Raw genomic sequence first — 19,582 nt, forward strand, 5'->3', positions numbered from 1 at the left:
TAATTGTTTTGCGTTTTTCATTTTTCCCTTTTAAGTTGAAAATCAAATAAGTGTCTCTTTTTCTTTTTGAAATGATATTTTCTTAAACGAAAATTCAAATACCAAAAAGTACACGGACCTGCCCTCTAGTGTCTACAATGACATTTTATATCACTGCCCGGGTCTGGGGAACCAATCTCTGTAGATGCTATGTGTGCTCTTCCAGTCCTCACTAGCCATGCCTTGCCCTTCATCCTATGGGAATTTAATAATAATAATATCATTATCATTATTATTATTATTATTATTATTATTATTATTATTATTTTCTTTTATATAATGCCCTTCTCACTCCTCAAAGCACTTCAGTGAGTGGGGAGTCCTTACAACCACCACTAATGTGTAGCTCCCACCTAGATTATGCAATGGCAGCCATTTTTGCACCAGTACACTCACCACACATAAGCTGTTAGGTGGCAAAATGGGAGAGAGATAGCCAATTAGATACAGGGGGTGATAAGGGAACCAGCATGGCAAGGCCAAGGTGGGCAATTTAGCCAGGACATCGGGATACACCCTACTCTTTACGAAGGATGGCCATGGATTTTTGATGACCACAGAGAGTCAGGGCCTCAGTTTTTACATCTTATCTGAAGGACGGCTCCATTTCTTATAGCACAGTGTCCCCTGCACTGCACTGGGGCATTAGGATCCACACACAGACCACAGGGTAAGCGCCCCCTGCTGGCCTCATCAACACCTCTTCCAGCAACAACCCAAGCTTTTCCTAGATGGTCTCCCATCCAAATACCAGTCACTGCGTGAGAAGGCTTTATTCTCATCATGGCTACTGCTTTTTCTTTCAGTCGATAACACTGTCATGTCTCTTACCTTATATAGTGAATAATATTAACAGAATCCAAGCTTCAATAAGTCCAGGAGATTTACATTGTCACTTTATCTCTACAGTCATAGCAAAGAAGCAAAAAGCACAGGGATTACATATACAGTGGCACAACCAAACATGACAGATCAGTTGGAAATTAACCAAGAACAAGAATATCAGTGATGTCATTACCATTTAAAAGTAACGTCACTAACACTGTGGGCAATACAAGAATTTCTTATTTTTTAATTTTCGTTACTTTTCGTTAATTTTTGTTACTGCGGATGTTTACTAAAGGATACATTTATGTCCATAAAAAAAAAGAAAAAATGAAACTTATCTTGGCTGCAGAACATAGGTGGAAATATACTTTTTATTTCAGATTACAAAATAGGCATTCTGTTAATTAGGTAGACATCCTTTATCAATATATATATAGTATACAGTATATACTTCATTAAAAATCAGACAACAAAATGCAATCTTAATCATGTGATTACAGAGAAAAAACACATTTGAGTCTTAGACCAAAACAGTTGCTCCTTATCTGTAGGTACCTACTTACATCTTATCAAAGTATGGAATAAACTTTTCCTCAAAGCCAATAGTTTCTTTAAAACATAATCACAAAGAGAGTTGCACACCTTCAGGTAAGAGTCCCTTCAAGACTTAAAAGGTTTAATTTAATGAATGGATCCCGTAAACTTAAATGCAAATAAGTCGACTTCCAGTTGGGAATTGATTGTTTGGTACTAGATGGGCGACAATGGGCATCGCATTCCCAAAACTACTCAAGTGGGTAGGTGGTCAAAGGCAGAAAGCCACTGTAGATGGGAATACAATCTATGAAAAGAAACACTTAAACATGAAGAAATGGAGAGTCCAAATAATCAATCGTGTGTGTATTTTGAGAAGAAGGTGGAACACAAAGCAAACCGCAAACAGGAAATGAACAAGGGTACCAGAAGCCATAAAACACTGTACAAATGTATGGCCCGGTTCACATTATAATCTTTAATGTTTTGAATTATTATATTCTTCAGGTTTTTTCTGATCACCAAAAATGATTTAATTATATATAGATGTACATTTTAAAAATGCCAAGCTGAAATGTGTACATTACTTTTAATGATTTTTTTAATTAATCACTTCTTCTGTCTGAGTGTAAATCACGTGTGTGCGTGTTACCCAGATTGAAACCCTATGGGTTTTGTGTTCCTAAGATATTGAAAATATTAAAGCATTTAAAAAAAAGGTTAGGTGGTATGTGAAAGTCAATATCTGTATGTTTATAACATGCTCCCAGAACACAGAAATGAGTTAAAGCAACAGAATTAGAAAACAAAAGAGAAAAACAAAAAGGCAAAGATCTTCCAATGAGCTTGACTCGTAACGCCAAGAAGGTGTTTTTTACTCCTACAACAGGAACGACTTGGCTGCTTTCCAGTCACATTATAATTTGAAGCAGGATAAGGCTCCCTTCTCTGTTTCCTGTCTCTTTGTAAGTTTCTTTTATAAAAAGGGGTCAATGCTTCTGATTTGGAAATCTGAATTTAAATTAGCTGTGTGGAGCTGCCTCATCCACTACCACTGGAAAATGGACAGTTGTCATTAGTAGTTTGTAGTAATGGATGGCTACAAAGAGTCACTCCTCTGATGTCCACACAGCCCTCATTAGCAGAGAAAGTCAAGGCGTGATTTATCATCGCATTTGAAGGGTCTCATTAATTCTGCATACTGGTGTAGTTGATCCAGTCTTTAACTTAAGCATGTCGGCTCTCAGTCTCTGTTGGCTCACTAAACATTTTGCATGGCTAACATTAGCTTAGGGCAGCACGGTGGCGCAGTGGTAGCGCAGCTGCCTCGCAGTAAGGAGACCTGGGTTTGCTTCCCTGGGCCTCCCTACATGGAGTTTGCATGTTCTCCCCGTGTGAGTTTCCTCCCACAGTCCAAAGACATGCAGGTTAGATGGATTGTCAATCCTAAATTGTGCTTGGTGTGTGTGTGTCCTGCGGTGGGCTGGCACCCTGCCTGGGATTTGTTCCTGTGTTGGCTGGGATTGGCTCCAGCTGACCCCCGTGACCCTGTAGTTAGGATATAGCAGGTTGGACAATGACTGACTGACTAACATTATCTTCCATTCCTGTGCAGTTCTTAGCTGCCTTTCCTTTTGCAATTAAAGTTACACATTTTTGACACTTTTGATTAATAAGCACACCTTTCTTCACTCTTCTGAGCAAAGTACCTAACACATTATATACACGCATATGAAAATGATGTGCTAGTCGTCAGATAGGTGAGCAAGTCAAGTCAAGTAAGTATCATAAGTATGTTGTCTCAGGATCTTCTTCAGTTGTCCCAAAGGAGAAACAATTCAGAGGAGCCATCAAAAGGAGCTAAAAGCTTGTGAAACAGACACTGTAAAACAAAACAAAACAAAAATAAACCAGATTACACTTCAAGTTTGCAACTGAATTCTGCATGCAGGCAGTTACAATATGTATTTTCATAAAATCTGTCCAAGAGCATTGCACAGAATGTGTTGCCATTATCCCAAACAGTTTGCTGCCATGCTGGAATGCTCTCTTTGAGGGGCTGCCAACTTAATATGTGTGTCTCCTAGCAATTGTTATCATACCTGCTGCCAGCACAGCTTCAGATGACCTTTTTGCATTTTAGCTCCAAGATACAATAACGCCTATATGACCCCATATAGAAGCATTTCAACAATGCTGAGATAATATCTTGACATCTTTATACATTTATAACATAGATGTTTTTGTCCATACAGTCATTCAGTTTTAGTCCATTTTGTTCCCTCTACAGTGTCCTGGTGTCCCATCAGCAGTTAGAAGGGGCTATCAAAGCCTGGTATAGAGACTCAAGCCTCACACTGGCAAATGGAATCACACCAATCTATAAGAAACTGGAACAGGAATATATGAGTCCTCTTGTGCTGGACCATTTGGACCCAAGGCAGTTTGGCCTATTGGACAAAGATTGGAGTTGAGGATGCAATGATCTGTCACTCCACAAGGTTTATTCTCACCTGGATAAGGCTGGAAGCACTGTGAGGATTCTGTCTTTTGATTTCTCCACTGCCTTCAGTAACATCCAGCCATCCCTTTTAACCTCAGAGATATGTAGGTGGGTGTTTATGGTGTCTGGTAGACAACAGTTCGTGAGACTCAAGAACTATATTTGTTATACAGATGTGAGCACCACAACAAACAGTCCTGTCTCCTTTTCTCTTCATTCTGTACACCTCAGACTGTAAAAATAAGAGCAGGTCACATCACTTGCAGAAATTCTCAGATGATTCTGCACTTATGAGGTGTATTAACAAGGGGATGAGACAGAGAATATAAGTCTGGTGGAGAACTTTGTTTCTTGGTAGAAACAGAATTGTCTGCATCTTAATACCAGCAAAACCAAGAAACTGCTTATTGACTTTCACCGCACCAAAGATCATCTATGTCTGGTCACCATCCAATGAGTGGATGTGGAGGTGGTGCACCCCTACAAGTACTTGGAGGTCCATATGAATGTATTGGGGCTCCTTTATACCAACAGCAGTGCACCTGTATAGTGTCTCACTGCTACTGGGACTGCCAAGTTAGAAGTTATTAGTTTTGTTTGTTTGTGTTCAGATCATAGTCAGTCAGTCATTTTCCAACCTGCTATATCCTGACACAGGGTCATGGGGGTCTGCTGGAGCCAATCCCAGCCAGCACAGAGCACAAGGCAGGAACAAACCCCGGGCAGGACACCAGCCCACCGCAGGGCACACACACACACACCCACAACCCAAGCACACACTAGGGACAATTTAGGATCACCAATACACCTAACCTGCATGTCTTTGGAATGTGGGAAGAAACCCATGCAGACACGTGGAGAACATGCAAATTCCACACAGGGAGGAACCGGAAGGCGAACCTGAGTGTTCTAACTGCGAGGCGGCAGCGCTACCCACTGCCCTGAAAAAATAATTTCAACTTGAAAAACACTAAACTTATCCTTTAAATAATTTAATTGATTTACAATCAGTTCTGCTGTTACTTACATGCTGGTGGTGAATCTATGCTGCTTCTTCTCCTTTGAGGTATTTCGGGCATGTGGACATATTCCTCCTCGTCTTCATTCATTTCATTGTAGCAGCGACCGCCATTCTCCAACATTATCTGATCAATTATTCTATAAAAGTTCAGTGTCTCTGGGTAGCCTATTGTTTTATTGTTGAAGACATGATATTTGTCATTACATTGCTTAATAAGAGTTTCTAGGCCTTCCTTACTATTAATGAATTCTTCGATGGTGATTTTCAAACGATCTCCATGACTGAAAATGATCAGAATGCGATTTGTTATATTCTCACCAAATATATTTTGAACTATGTTCAATATTTCTCTGTCTTTTTCAGTAAAATGAGGAATCTTGACAACCACAAGAAATACATGAGGGCCTGGTGGAGACATTTCAATGCATCTTTGGACTTCTTGTGAAACCTTCTCATTAGAGAAACGTGGGTTAAAGAAGCCTGGTGTGTCAACCACAATAACACGCCATTTATCGATCTCTGCGCTTCTCTTTTCACACTTTACGGTAACCGATTCACTGTTGTACTCTGCTCTGAACACGTCTCTTCCCAAGATTCGATTTCCAACTGCACTTTTTCCAGTTCCACTTCTTCCAAGCAGCACAATTCGCAACTCTTTTTCTCTCCCTTGAGCTGTATTTGTGTCTTCTACTGTATTTATTGTTAAAAAAAACAGAAAACAATATATTTTAGGCAGGCGTTGCAGCTGCACCAAGCAAGGAAGAAGCTAACATTTAAAAGAAACTAAAAGTGTGCAGGTAACCACATGTATGAAATCATATCAAGCAAAACACTACGACTGACTGCCAGACAACTTCAGTTTGTCTTTCAAGTGCAGAATATGCATTTCTTTATCATCTTTTTTTTTTTACAGTATTTATGAGATAAAAATATTAACAATGTTTCAGACAAAAACACTGGCAACTGTACACCAATTTAATATAAATTGTTTTTAATAGGAAGATGTCAGATGTTGATGGATGCCTTCAAATCTAAAATAAGAATAATGTAATTTGTTCAACTTAACATTAACAGGTAGTGATTCGTCTCAGAGTTGATGTGAACATGCTTAGAAAATTAAGGGTGTGCTGCAGACTGTCCCCATGAAAGTTGTGATGGACGGCTGGCAGCTCAACCCGGCTGACACACCCAGGACGCTAGATGGAGACTTCCCTGTAGCTTAGCGGTGCCCTGGATTCCCGCAGGGTACTATGAGAGAAGGAGTTCGGCTTCTCAGCCTTGCTGGGTACTGTGGGTGCTGCAGGGAGACACGGGGATTTTTGTTTCCCATAGAGCCCGGAAGTTCTTACGGGCTGAAGAAAATACAAGTCTCCATCTGACCTGGGTCAAGGACTATATAAAGGACTAGTGGAGATCCAGCAAAGGAGCTGGAGTTGGGAGGGGCTAGGACAAAGCTTGGTGGGAGGAGTGGAGAAGAGATTTGTGTGATGATTATTGTTGTTTTGCTTGTGTATGGTGGCGGAGGTGCTTTTGGGCACTGTTTAAAGAAGAAAAGATCATTAAAGATCTCCTTGGTAGTTTTACCCTGTGTCAGAGTCGGCCTGTTGGGTTTAAAGAAGAAACAGTGACCTCTAGCATCTTACAAAGTCTTACAAAGTATTTTTCCAGTATCCAAATCTCTCATACTTTTAATTTTTCAAGGTTTCATAAGTGTTGCACAAGGGTATTTTGGCCCAGTGTAACTTTTGTATTTATAAATTGTGTGTCTGTTATGTCTTTCTAGTCTTAATCAAAAGTAAAACAAGTGATGTGGGGTAGGAGTTCACTTTAATAGCCTAAGCACCTGCTGTTACTGTCACTCTAAAAATACCAAATTCCCAGAGCTGCTGCCTTTGCACATTTAGGGATAATTGGTACATTTATTAAATACATTATTTTAAAATGGCTTTTTCGTAGCTACATTATTAACTGCTTGCAAAGTTACTAAGGGATGAAAAAAATGAACAAAGCTGTTTTTGTTCTAACAGCAGGTTATTCATACAGGCGTCTGTCATAAGACAGGGTGCAGTAAGCTGACCAAGAACAATTTCTTTTTATGGAACTCATCCATTAGACACAGGAAAGATGACTTTTCCTAATGTAGGGCCCCTTTAACAATGTACTCAAAATAGAAACGGTTAGCCAATTCACGCAATGTAAAATGAAATGCTCAGATAAACATATTATGCTTATTGATAAGTAAGGGGAAGGAGGAGGGAGGAAAATTTATATTAAAAGCCAATTGAAACAAGGAAACTTTGCTCTTCTGCCTTGTAACGTGAAATCCATGTACTCATCTGTGACTGAATAAAGACTGATTGATTGAACTATTCCTGTCTCCCTCTGGGGGTTACTTCCACAATCCTTATTAGACTATTAGGGCATTGAATTACCATTTTCCTCTGGATTATACAATTCCATTCTAATCTCTACTATTTTCTGCTGTCTTATCCAGCTCTTCTGTGGCAGCAATCTGTGCCAACACCACCTGATCAAGGCACCAAGCTGCCCCCTGCATTTATGGATTGTATGGCCCAGATGTCCACATGGCCATCATCATCAAATTCTTCCATGTGAAACCTGTAAACCAAGAGGACTGATGGAGAACGTCTGTGTCAGGTAGAATGCCCAGTGAGGGCTGGGTGCTCTTTTGGCCTTGGAGCCCCTGCAGATTTTGTTGTTTTTTTTTCTCCAGACAAACTGAAGTTTTTTTTGTTTGTTTGTTTTTTCTGTTCTCCTGGCCATCCCAACTTACCTGTTTCTTTGTTGCATACTGTATAATATTATTACCTGATCTTTTAAATTAACTTCCTTTTATTTCATTTTGAGCTATACTGTTCGTATGAAAATGTGCTATATAAGTAAATGTTATTGTTGTTGTTGTTATACAGTTCATTAGATTCTTAACTATTCTCCACCTGGACTTGGGAGTTATTTTCAGTTTTAAGAGTGGATGGACAATAGTCAAATTCTGATAATCCAGATCTGGTGTTATCATGTCTGAATACCCACATGGAAATATATTATACTTAAAAATCTACAGATTGAACCTTAACTTCAAACAGAATAAAAATTTTGTTTACAAACCTGGTGATTTTTGTAAAACTTTCTGAGAAGTCATCTCCTATAAAGAGAGAAGAATAAACAGTATTAAAAAAAATTTAATTAAATATGACAGGAATTCAAGACAATAGCTTGAGCTGTTGACATGAGCATTCAGAAGATGCTGTGCTCTTCAAAAATGCTGCAGATCTTGTTTAAGATGAACAAGCAAAGGACTTTAAAAGATGTCTTTGTTTTCTCGTGGAAGGAGCCCAAATCTTTGTTTGACGAATTGTGCTTCCTTTTAACAACTTAATGTGAAAACCATTTTTGAGAAGCCTGGACTTTCTAAATGCACTTACCTTCAGTTCCTGTTGAACCTGCAATTTTAAAAAACAATTATGCTACTAAGCTTTCTGCTAATTATTTCTAAAAATCTTGTTTCATTCAGTCTAACAATGCACAAAAGTACAAAATGAAATGTACTGCCAAATTTTATAGTATCTTTCAAGCTGAGTGAAACAAACTTTTATTTTTTTTGTAGTTTTTAACAATAAAAACAAGCATTGAAATGAACACCTAGGTGAGGCCCAAACAGTTGTTCCAGTGCAGGCACCCCCTCTCTCCAATGCTAGCCTCAGGGAAGATTGCAGAATTTATACCATTTTTAACTCTTTGTGGTCAAAAAGTTGCCAAAAGACCCGGAGCCTAAAGTATAAAACTTGCTAACGATTGGAAACGTGAAAAAGTATACACTATGAACTTGCCATGGAAATTGGCTTAAAGATACAGAAAATTTCCACCATTCCCTAAGTCAGTGGTTCTCAAACTGTGGGGCGGGCCCCCATAGGGGGGCACGAAGTAACAAAAAGGGGGGCGCGAAGATGTGAAAAAAAGAAAAGAATCGAAAATATGAAAAATACATCTATTGAAACCAAAACAAATTAACTTAAACTACATTCTGATACTAGAAAAATAAATATAGAGTTAGATAAATGTTGATAAAAGCTAAGTAGGTATAATAGAATATGAATCTATGATATATCATTAATTAAAAAAGAACAAATTGGTATTAGTGGGCTCCTTTCAATAAAACGTTAGGGGGGCGCGATGAAAACTGTTAGGAAAAATTGGGTCGCAAATATGTAAAGGTTGAGAAACGCTGCATTCATATCTTAAAATCCCAATAATGGCACAAGGCACCTTCAGTCTCAGCCTGGTTTACTGTTGATCATTGGTTTGAATTATGCTAATATACAGCACGTAACAGGGACGTTCTTGTGAAGAAAAGAGTGCAGGCAGGGTGGAATGAGTGTAGAAGAGTGTCAGGAGTGATTTGTGACAGACAGGTATCAGCAAGAGTGAAAGGGAAGATCTGCAGGACGGTTGTGAGACCAGCTATGTTATATGGGCTGGAGATGGTGGCGCTGACCAGAAAGCAGGAGACAGAGCTGGAGGTGACAGAGTTAAAGATGTAAAGATTTGCATTGGGTGTGACGAGGATGGACAGGATTAGAAATGAGGACATTAGAGGGTCAGCTCAAGTTGGACGGTTGGGAGACAAAGTCAGAGAGGTGAGATTGCGTTGGTGTAGACATGTGCAGAGGAGAGATGAGGGGTATATTGGGAGAAGGGTACTAAGGATGGAGCTGCCAGGTAAGAGAAAAAGAGGAAGGCCTAAGTGAAGGTTTATTGATGTGGTGAGAGAGGACATGAAGGTGATGGGTGGCACAGAACAAGATGCAGAGGACAGAAAGATATGGAAATAGATGATCAGCTGTGGCAACTCATAATGGGAGTAGCCGAAAAAAGAATGATGAGCTTTGTATTACACTACCTAGGGAAGATTAGGCAGCTCATTTTATGCCAGACCTGTAAGGACCTCCATTGTTATGACACTGAACCAAGGAAACACTTCCAGATCAGACATATGGAGACAAGCTCCACGGAATAAGGAGACACATTCTCGGTAGCTTCACTCTTGGGACCCAGCAGGGCTGCCCAATGAGACTACAATTCCGAGACACTTGGGTGATCCAGCCATCTAGTTTATGGGTTGGGTATACAGCCCTCACAGGCTGTCTCTTCCTGTCCTTCCATTTTATAGTTCCGTCACAGGAAAGGAACATCATCCATCTTGGTCAGAACATCCATCCTTTAGGGCTTTCCTGTGCAACTTATATACTAAAGCTCCAAAGGTGTCATTTACACACTGAGTTTTCTTTCTTACACTTAATCCTTATTTAACATGCTATATTATTTATAAACCTTATTATAAGAAACTGTGCATAAATGGATCAGAATTTGAATTATTAATTGTAAAGTTAATTGATGAAAGAATGTATGCTGCAAGCAGGACTCTTTTGATACCTACACTCCATCTCCCTGTGGCTGTGGAAATTAGGTCAGTGCCAGGACAAATTTAGCAGAAGGGTACTAGATTTTCATGGGGACAATGCATGATTAAAATACAAATAAAAGTCACGTTGCTTTTTATTAACAATTACATTGGCCAAAGTGTGCATAAGTAACAAAATACAGGAAAGTGAACTCCATCTTTCACAATGCAGTGCCGCAGGATCACACTGTAACAAGCCAAACAATCGTAGGGCGTACCGATCAAACATCTGTAACCTTTTATGTTACATTCACTTTTTCAGTATACTCTCTATCTTGAATGAGCTCCTAATTGCCACAACCAGTGCCTTCCTGCATGACATTTTTGGTTGCCTTCTATGACTGTATTTTTGATGTTTTCGGTTGAAACTCGACCACAGGTTTTGTAATATTGGAAAAATAGCTGTGGAGAGAAACTCTTTACCAGGTCCACAGCAGTACTGAAATATTTTTCATCTGAATCTGATCAGCAAAAAGTGATTTTAGGGGAAAGCTGTATGTGTATTGTTTCTTGTTATGACTTTGGGAAATGCATTACACAAATTCTGCATGTTAGATGCACCATAATAATCTGTATTGTAGGGCAAAATGTGGGGCGTACCCTCCGAGTGGGGCCGTGGACACATGTCAACAGGGGTGCAAAACTTGATCGAAATTCAGTTTGAAATCTTATTTATCTTTCAAAGTCACTAATTCATTACTCAGCCTCTAGGGGGTAATCTCACAACAATAACCGTATCTGTTATGGTGACCATTTGTTTATGTGTGCTGCTTCTAAGAAAGGACAAATCTGTAGAAGGCTAAAGAGTTCATGGTTAAAAATGAAACAGTGGCTGGACACTATAAAAAAAAGGCAACAGAAATACTCCTAATGTAACTGACAGCAGCGAAGATGTCAGGACAGTGGCAACCAAATCTACCGCTGAACCTAATGATGATGAGCCATCAACAGCACAAGCAGCGCTAGTATCGGAACAAAGAAAGCACACCGTCCAAAGTGCAAGCAAGCAAAGGAACTATGATAAACGGTACATAAAATATGGGTTTACTTGTATCATAGTAAAATCGAACAACGTCCACAATGTGTTATATGTTCTGAGCAGAGGTGGCCTTAGGGGTGTGCGGGGCCTTGGGCTGAACAAACCCACGTAGGGCCGGTTAGGTCAAATGCTGTTACTGGTATGTATGGACTGTATAAACTTGCGTGCGAATTTAATAAAAATAATGTTATCATTACAGTATTCAGCTAAATTTTTGCAAGATAACATATGGACTTTATCAAAATATAATGATATAATCTATTAAAAAAGTGCACCATGATCCCTTCCACTCATAGTGTTGACAGCGATATGGCTAAACCAGTAATAAATCGTTTCTGCGCGTTCCACTGCCAAACAATCCCCGCACTGTTTCAACGAGGCCTTCTTTGGCAAACTGAACCAAAGACTCAACTAAGAACCAATGCTAGGCTCTCCAGACACGAATGAGTGATAAGTGACAAGCCATCAGTTCTTCTCAAATCAAAACAGAAGCCAACCCAGCGACTAATGGGCTATACCTATTTTAGGAAGGGATTATACTGGCAATGAAGGTGGACTATGGAATGTTTTCAAAGACATACATGTTCGGAATTTGACCTTGAAGAGGGATTTTAAAAGGGTTCCTCTTAGAAACATCTGAAATATATATATACTGGAGAATATAACTTGACATATCTGCTTGAACGGGACACAAGGACTTCAAAAGCGGGGCCTTCTTAGGCATGCCCCATTTGCCACCCCCAAATGCCGCTCTAGGTTCTGAGGTCCTTACAAATGTCAGTCTAAAACCTTTTAAATTAACAAAACTGTTGATCATGAAGAACTTCAACCTCAAAGATAAACCCGCTGACTTTTTTCGCCGTCAAGAGTTAAGGTTGGCAATAATCATAATAATTGTTTACATTTATATAGCGCTTACTACTCAAAGCGCTCAGCAATTGCAGGTTAAAGGCCTTGCTCAAGGGCCCAACAGAGAAGAGTCTCTTTTTCAGGATTCGAACCGGCAACCTTCTGAGTGCCAGTGCAGATCCCTAGCCTCAGAGCCACCACGCCGCCTAAAGCCCAAGACAGACTTTGCTCAGCCAAACCACTGCACCAGTTAAAGTACTGACAGCTTCATTTGAAGTGGCATATTTGATCACTAAAGCAAAAAAGTCATATACAATTGCAGAGACTATAATTCATCTAGCAGTGATGGAGAGTTCCAGAACTATACACAGAGATAAGTTTGCCAGTGGTACTGAGAAAAATTCCACTATCCAATAACATAATTAGATGTTTTCCATCCTATCCTACATCAAAAGCAAGTACTGCTCACGTTTTCTAACAGTGGAGGACAATTTCAGACTAGCTGTGTCCAGCATTGAACCCCGAATTCATAAGATGTTTTGTGAGAAACAAGCTCAACCATCCCACTGAATAAAGTAAGTTCTTGGCTTGAATCATATGATGAATGTAAACAGCCTGCATTACGATGTGTATGTATCGTGGATAGTCGATATTATTACGATGTGTGCATCCTGATGTATTTTTTGTCTGGTTGAGGGGAAGGGGGACTCGAGTATCCAAAGTACACATGAATTGGCACGTTTTCAAAAAGGTTGAAATCCCATGTAAGTAGAGCACAGTTCGTCAAACTAAACATATTAGCTTAATAAAAAAATCTATGCAATTTTTATATACAACCTTAAAAAATAGATTCTATTATTTTCAAGCCAAAGTTAAAGTATTTTTTCATAATGATAGTATATAATAATTTGTCATGGGAAATTTTGTGTTTAAGTGAAAGTATATTTTATAATTTTAATAGAAACCCTGCCTCCTCTTACAGGTTATAATTCTTACTAATTAAATAAGCCTTCCACACTGCACCATATCAATTATTCATAGTTAGCAATAAGGAAGCAAAAACACACAATTCTTATTACAGACTTACTTGATCCCCTGCCAGCTCCTGTTCATGTCCGCTGTGTTTGGTAACGACACAAAGAGAGCAGGTAAACATATTGTCTTCTTTGCAAAAGAACTCCAGAGGTTTCTGGTGGCTTGAGCAGATTCTCTGCTGCAGATCTTTAATCGGTTTTACAAGTTTGTGTCTCTTTAGAGCTTCAGAGTGTCTGTGAGGCTGGACGTGACTCTCGCAGAAGGAGGCCATGCATGTCAGGCACGACTCGACGGCTCTTTGGATCTTCTCCATACACACATCACAGGCAACGTCTCCAGGTTTAGCAGTCCTGTCTTCAGTATGATAGCTCATCGCTCTCTTCGAGTTCTCAACTAGGTCAGCAACTAAGAGGTTTCTGTAAGGGTGAGGCCTGGGGTTGAAAACATTTCTGCAGACAGGACATGAGTAGTCTTTGTTCTTGTCATTTTTATCCCAGTAACATTTAAGGCATTCATTACAATAACTGTGTCCGCAAGGGATTGAAACAGGGTCCTTCAATAACACCAAACACACTGAACATTTAAAGGAATCCTTTAGAAAGGACTCGGTATCCATTTTTTTTTGCAGAAAAGAAATTCAGACTGTCATCCTTCAAAAACGAAATTCAGACTGAGATCTCGGAAGCAAACCTGTTTATTTGTATAGCTTTAAAAGGAGTGAGTATCAAAGTTCAAGTCTCAGAAAGGTTTGTTAGCTTGCAACGCTGATAATGTAATGAGGTGGAGAGTTTGGTTTCCATGCTGATGGATGATTCAGTAACAGCACTGTGTTTTCATTTTCTTTTACAGATTGCCTGTGCAATCTGGTATGATTTCATAGCAAAGAGCTTTTGAATTTATTTATCATTCCAGTATTCCATCATCAGAACCAATCACTACAGCTAAAATCATAGCTTGAAATGATTTAAAATAGTTGATGGTATCCCTCAAATCCTACTTACTTACTGCAGATATTTACTACAAGGTCTTAGCTAATATAAGTTTTAAGTTTTAATTTAATGTACTTAATTGAAACAAACTGACCTTAGGAATTTGTTCTTTTTCCCAGTGTGGTAATATTCCTATATTTTGTTGTTTCATTGATTATTGAATTTTTACTTTTCCTAAAAGTAACTCATTCATGCTTTTTTCAAGAAGCAGAGCAAAATAGCCTATATACAAATTAAGAATTAAAGAAATAATACATTATGACAGAACAGAACAATAGAGCAGAAATTGTTTGGGGTCCAACTCAGCAGCCCAGTTTAATGAGTAAAGTCAGTCAAATCCTCTATATCCTAATACAGGGTCACAAGGAGCCAATCCCAGCCAGCACAGGGTAGGAACCAATCCCAGGCAGGGTGCCAACCCACCACAGGACAATTTAGGATCACCAATGCACCTAACCTGCATGTCTTTGGAAGGAAACCCACGCAGACACAGGGAGAACATGCAAACTCCACACAGGGAGGACCCAGGAAGCGAACCCAGGTCTCCTTACTGCAAGGCAGCAGTGCTACCACTGTGCCACCGTGCCATTCTAATGAGTCAAGTAAAATAAAAAATGAAAGGGTGCACTACAGCACAGCAGGAACAGATGGTTGGCCAGAAAATCAGCACAAACAGATGTCTGTCTTTCTGTTTTTGTTGTTCAGTAACAACTGTTGGTCATGAAAGGTCAAGCAAAATGACACCTTTTATTGGCTAACTAACAATATGCAAGCTTTCGAGGCAACTCAGACCCCTTCTTCAGGCAGGATGTAATCATCACTGTTGGTCGTGAATGAGACACCACCTTCAGAGCTAAAATGTTTTATGGCGTCCTGAATGGAAGGAGCGGGGCCTGCTCTGGGCATCACAGCCGGGCTTGGGTGCCTTCATTGGGCATCTGTTCACAGCTGTGGGTGAAAGAGAGGATACCCTGAGTGACAGTGGCCCCTCTTATCCTATCGTGGCATCACTTTCCTGAGTTGAGCCTGGAAGATGATCCCCAGTTGCACATGTGTGATAATATTTACATGTTAAAAAATAAGTCAAACTATGCAAAATCCTTAAGGACTGAAGCTCGATTACTCTTTCTCCCTCTCCCTCTCAGTCTCTATCTCTCTCCTTGCTACACTTTGAAAAATATACGTCAAATTTGTGTTTAAAAAGTAGCTGCTAATGATAAGGAGTTAGTGCATTCTGGTTTCTGTTTTGAATCTTTACTGTTTTAATTTCTGTTTCTGAAAACCACAAACTACAAGAATTTAACCGTGTCTCTCATTCTCCTTCTCTTTCTGTCATAGCGAATGTCTGCGTGAAGCCAAAATCACAGTCTCTGTAACCACAAACACAGCTTTTCATGGTCTCTGTGGGTTTTTGCAGACTGCCTGTGCTTGTGTTGCTCTTCCTCCAAACGCTCTGTTTTTCTTGCCCTTCCTCAAAAACATGCAGGTTTCATTAACTGGCAGTTCCAGTTTAGGACCAGTGTGTGTGTTTGTGCCTTTAGTCTAAAGCTGCCAGGATAGCATCTGGTTTCATTTTTGACAACACGTTTGCACAAGTTCAAAGCTGTTGGCTGCTTTTTTCATTCGTATGAATGGCCACCACCTGATCTTCTTATTTAGTTTAAAACTGACAGTAGCAGGTCTCTGACATTAGCAGCAGTAGTGACAAATGGCATTTTTGAAAAGCATTTTTACTCTGAGGTTATAGGAAGCATTTATCTGCCTGGCGGTAGCTTCACTGAGGATAAGTTTACAATCCAGGGAGCCACTGAGAGTCACAGCCATAACAGTCACCTGCTTGGGCACTTGTGGGATATTTAAATAAAAGAAAATGAGTCGACCCCCCAGTCCTTAACAATAGTGAGGGTGTGGTTGAAAGAGGGGCATCTGATTATTTAGATGTTATTAAAAACTGTGTTTAGCTGATTGGAGGGCTCTGTTGTTGGCAGGAGATAGCGGTTGGGTGTTGAAGAACTGTAAAGACTTATAAAGTCTGTTATCTTATCCTTGACTTTTTATAGAGGGAGTTTTTTCACTTTTCCACAGTTAGAACCTATAACTGTTTATTATTCATTGTTTTCCATGCACAAAACCTTTATATTATTTTATATCTGAATCATATTTTATTAATGTGAATCATAAAAATATTTCTGCGTTTTGTTTTTGTTTTTTTTTTGGCTTGTTTTCTGTCGTATTTTGGACATGTGCCTATTTCTTGGTTTTAGCTTTTGTTTTAAATGTCTTTATATTTTCTGCTCTTCATCCTTCATTCCCATGTTCTTGCGTTTGATTGCTTTGCTTTTTTCTCTCTCTCTATCTCTTTTGTTCAAACCTCAGTAACCTGTTTTTCCTGCAGTTGTTTAAAATGCCATACTATTCAGAAAGCATCATATGGCACGACCTGTGATGAGTTTGGGACCCACAACTTCAAAAAGGCCTGAAACTTCTGACCTGTTCTGACTTTCATGGTCAGAAATAACTAGTAATCAGTTCGTGAATAACTATGTCTCGAATATGAGTGAATAAATCTGAAGAGATCCGAACAGCTTATGATTTTATTTTTTAATTTAAAATTTTTGAGGCAGTTTATATAACGTGTTTGCTGTTCAAGATGGATGATCTAAAGCAGAGTAAATTACGCAGAGACTGCTGCATGAATTAATATTTGTACTCATCTGGTTTTATTAGTGAAAAGTGTCATAGTACAAAATATTGTAAGAAGTACTATAACTTAAAATATTATGAGTGTATATTGTCAGGCACCCTCTGGGCTTTGCTCAGGTAAGCCATACCACCCCAGGAAAAAAGGGGGCACCACATTATTTTTCATCTGTAGTTCAGGGGAACATCAAATGGATGCTTTTGAGTCCACATCATCTACATAAAACCACTAGGGACTGGAAGGAGACGGATCGCTCAGGAGTGCTCCTCTGTTTTTCTATTTTAGCACCTGCACGTGCTGTTTATTTTGGCCCAACCTGCAATTAAACAGGGACCCACTGGCTCCCCTAAACTTTTGTTGGCTCAAGGTCTGCTAATTTCAGAAAAAAAAATGATAAATATATATAATTATATATATAACGTTTATGTGTGCATGTCTAAATAATTATACATCCCTGTATTGCCTGCTGTTTATTTGTCTGTGTCTTTATTGGTATTTTATTCTGGTCAACTATTTTAGGAGACACACACATTAGAATTAAAGAAGGACACGTGGCAATAGACTTGACTTGATCTTAACACGTCTAATGAAATGTCTGTTTACCCCATTTTTTCTAATCCCTTTGCTGTTCTTTAATATTTAAAATGGTTTCCCTTAAGAAAGCAAAATCTGACTTCAATGAACCAGGATTTGACAAAACTTTTTCATTTCAGTTCATGACAAGCACCCTTGATGTTCCAACTAATATCTTTTAATGAATGATTATATTTATCTGGTCTTTGATGTTTCATATTGTTTAAATATTTGCTATGATTTTTTTTAGTTATTGGTTTTCATTTTCCATTAAAAAGTCGTTAAACAGTTGTAAAGTTTCACAAGCCACACTTTGCAACAAGAAAGAAAGAAAGAAAGAAAGAAAGAAAGAAAGAAAGAAAGAAAGAAAGAAAGAAAGAAAGAAAGAATACCCATTCTATGTCTTTTCACAAAAATGAAAATTTCATATGTATTGAATTACTCTGACCAGACCACAGTTCAAATAGTATACAGGTATATCCTCTGAAAATGTTTAATGAAATTAATTTGAAGGACCAATAAAACTTATTATTTTGTTCCTTTCTTTCAAATATATAACTATGTATTGTTTTTATGAAGTGGTGCTGCAGTTAAACAGATATTTAAAAGTTTGGTAAATTTATCAGTTGCTTCAAGAAGACTGATACTCAAAAAGACAATTAATTCAAATACATTAAACAATCAAAAGGATTCTTCAGACACATCCAGCCAGCCTTGTCCTTATTATGCACAGAATTAATACTGAGAACAGCAGTTGCAAGAGAAAAATTTACTTTCTTTTGAGTTGTAATCAAAGGTCTACATACAAAAACAGAGCTGGGCATGTTGGCTTGCATGTTGCTAGGTACATTAAGTATCAGGTTTGTATCAGTGATTTATCAGTAAATTTTTATTAACATACAGTTTACCTTGTGATAAATAAACTCTTTGTACATGGCTGTCTGCCTTATCTCTATTACAGGTGGGTTGGGCACTTAAACAGAAAATCAACACCGACCACCAAAAACTGAATCATATTAACTTTTTCCAATTAGATATCCTTAATAGAGAACCTTTAAAAAAAGAAATTAATCAGGTTGGCCATAAAAAACAGACAATTAAGGAAATCTGTGGCTAAAACAAAAGAAGAGGGTCATAACGTATTTCCTTCACTCACTTTTTTTATACTTTTCAGCAAAAGATATGCATTCCCATTGGCCTCACTAATGAGCTGAAAAATAGCAAAGCTATTACTGTCGACTGCTGTTGACTCTAGAAAGCTCATATTCACCTCATAGCTTATATTGGCTACAAATTATATTTTCCTTAACAAAACACCTTTCATTAGTTAACATGGACACCAAAATGATAAATTGTTTGTGGTTTTTAGTAAATTTGTAAACCTTTTCTAAAACACATTTTCACTTTGCCATTCTGTCTTATTGAGGGTGGAAAATCGCAAAAGTCTTCATAATTAAATAATCCAACAACACAGTAAAATGTGGAGAAAGTGAAGGGGTCTGAAACCTCCTCAATCTGCTATATATATATATATATATATATATATATATAGTGGCGGACGGGACACCCCTTTGGCACTGAATCTGGGGGAACAGCCATGGGAGTCCTATTACTTCCCCCAGATCACTTGGTGGCAGCCCCCTTGGGTTGCAACGGGGCCACCACAATCAGGGAACATCGGAACTCAGCCCTGTTGTGCTCCGTGGCCACTGCCAGGGGGAGCTGCACGGCTTTCTAAGCCCATGTGGGCAGTGATGCAGCCAGGCCCGGAAGTGCGGCCGGAATTGGGTCAGTCATCACATGGAACACTTCCAGGTGGGGTATAAGAGGAGCCTGTAGCCACTACTCGACGCACCAGAGTCGGGAGGAGGAGGACGAAGCTGCCTAGGAGGAGTGGAGGAAGAAAGTATATTTGTGCTTCATGTTTTGCTTTTGTGTGCTTGTGTGGGACTGTGTTGTGTCTGTGGATACGAGGAAGGCATACCCCACAAA

The 19,582-nt window shown here is 39.0% G+C and overlaps 1 protein-coding gene across 1 annotated transcript in view; it reads right to left on the reverse strand.

Moving 5' to 3' along the window:
* Positions 1–2,929: 2,929 nt before the first annotated feature.
* Positions 2,930–19,582, reverse strand: part of LOC120538127 — a 56,730-nt gene continuing 40,077 nt past the window's right edge. The window contains exons 7-11 of the mRNA XM_039767561.1: positions 14,486–14,538; positions 13,380–13,961; positions 8,052–8,088; positions 4,932–5,615; positions 2,930–3,283 (exon numbers count right to left, since the gene is read on the reverse strand). Of these exons, the coding sequence (XP_039623495.1) occupies positions 3,252–3,283; positions 4,932–5,615; positions 8,052–8,088; positions 13,380–13,961; positions 14,486–14,538 (1,388 nt within the window). The 3' untranslated portion in view covers positions 2,930–3,251. The remainder of the gene's footprint in view (positions 3,284–4,931; positions 5,616–8,051; positions 8,089–13,379; positions 13,962–14,485; positions 14,539–19,582) is intronic.

The sequence above is a fragment of the Polypterus senegalus genome, chromosome 10 (assembly GCF_016835505.1).
Source record: "Polypterus senegalus isolate Bchr_013 chromosome 10, ASM1683550v1, whole genome shotgun sequence".
Taxonomy (NCBI): domain Eukaryota; kingdom Metazoa; phylum Chordata; class Cladistia; order Polypteriformes; family Polypteridae; genus Polypterus; species Polypterus senegalus.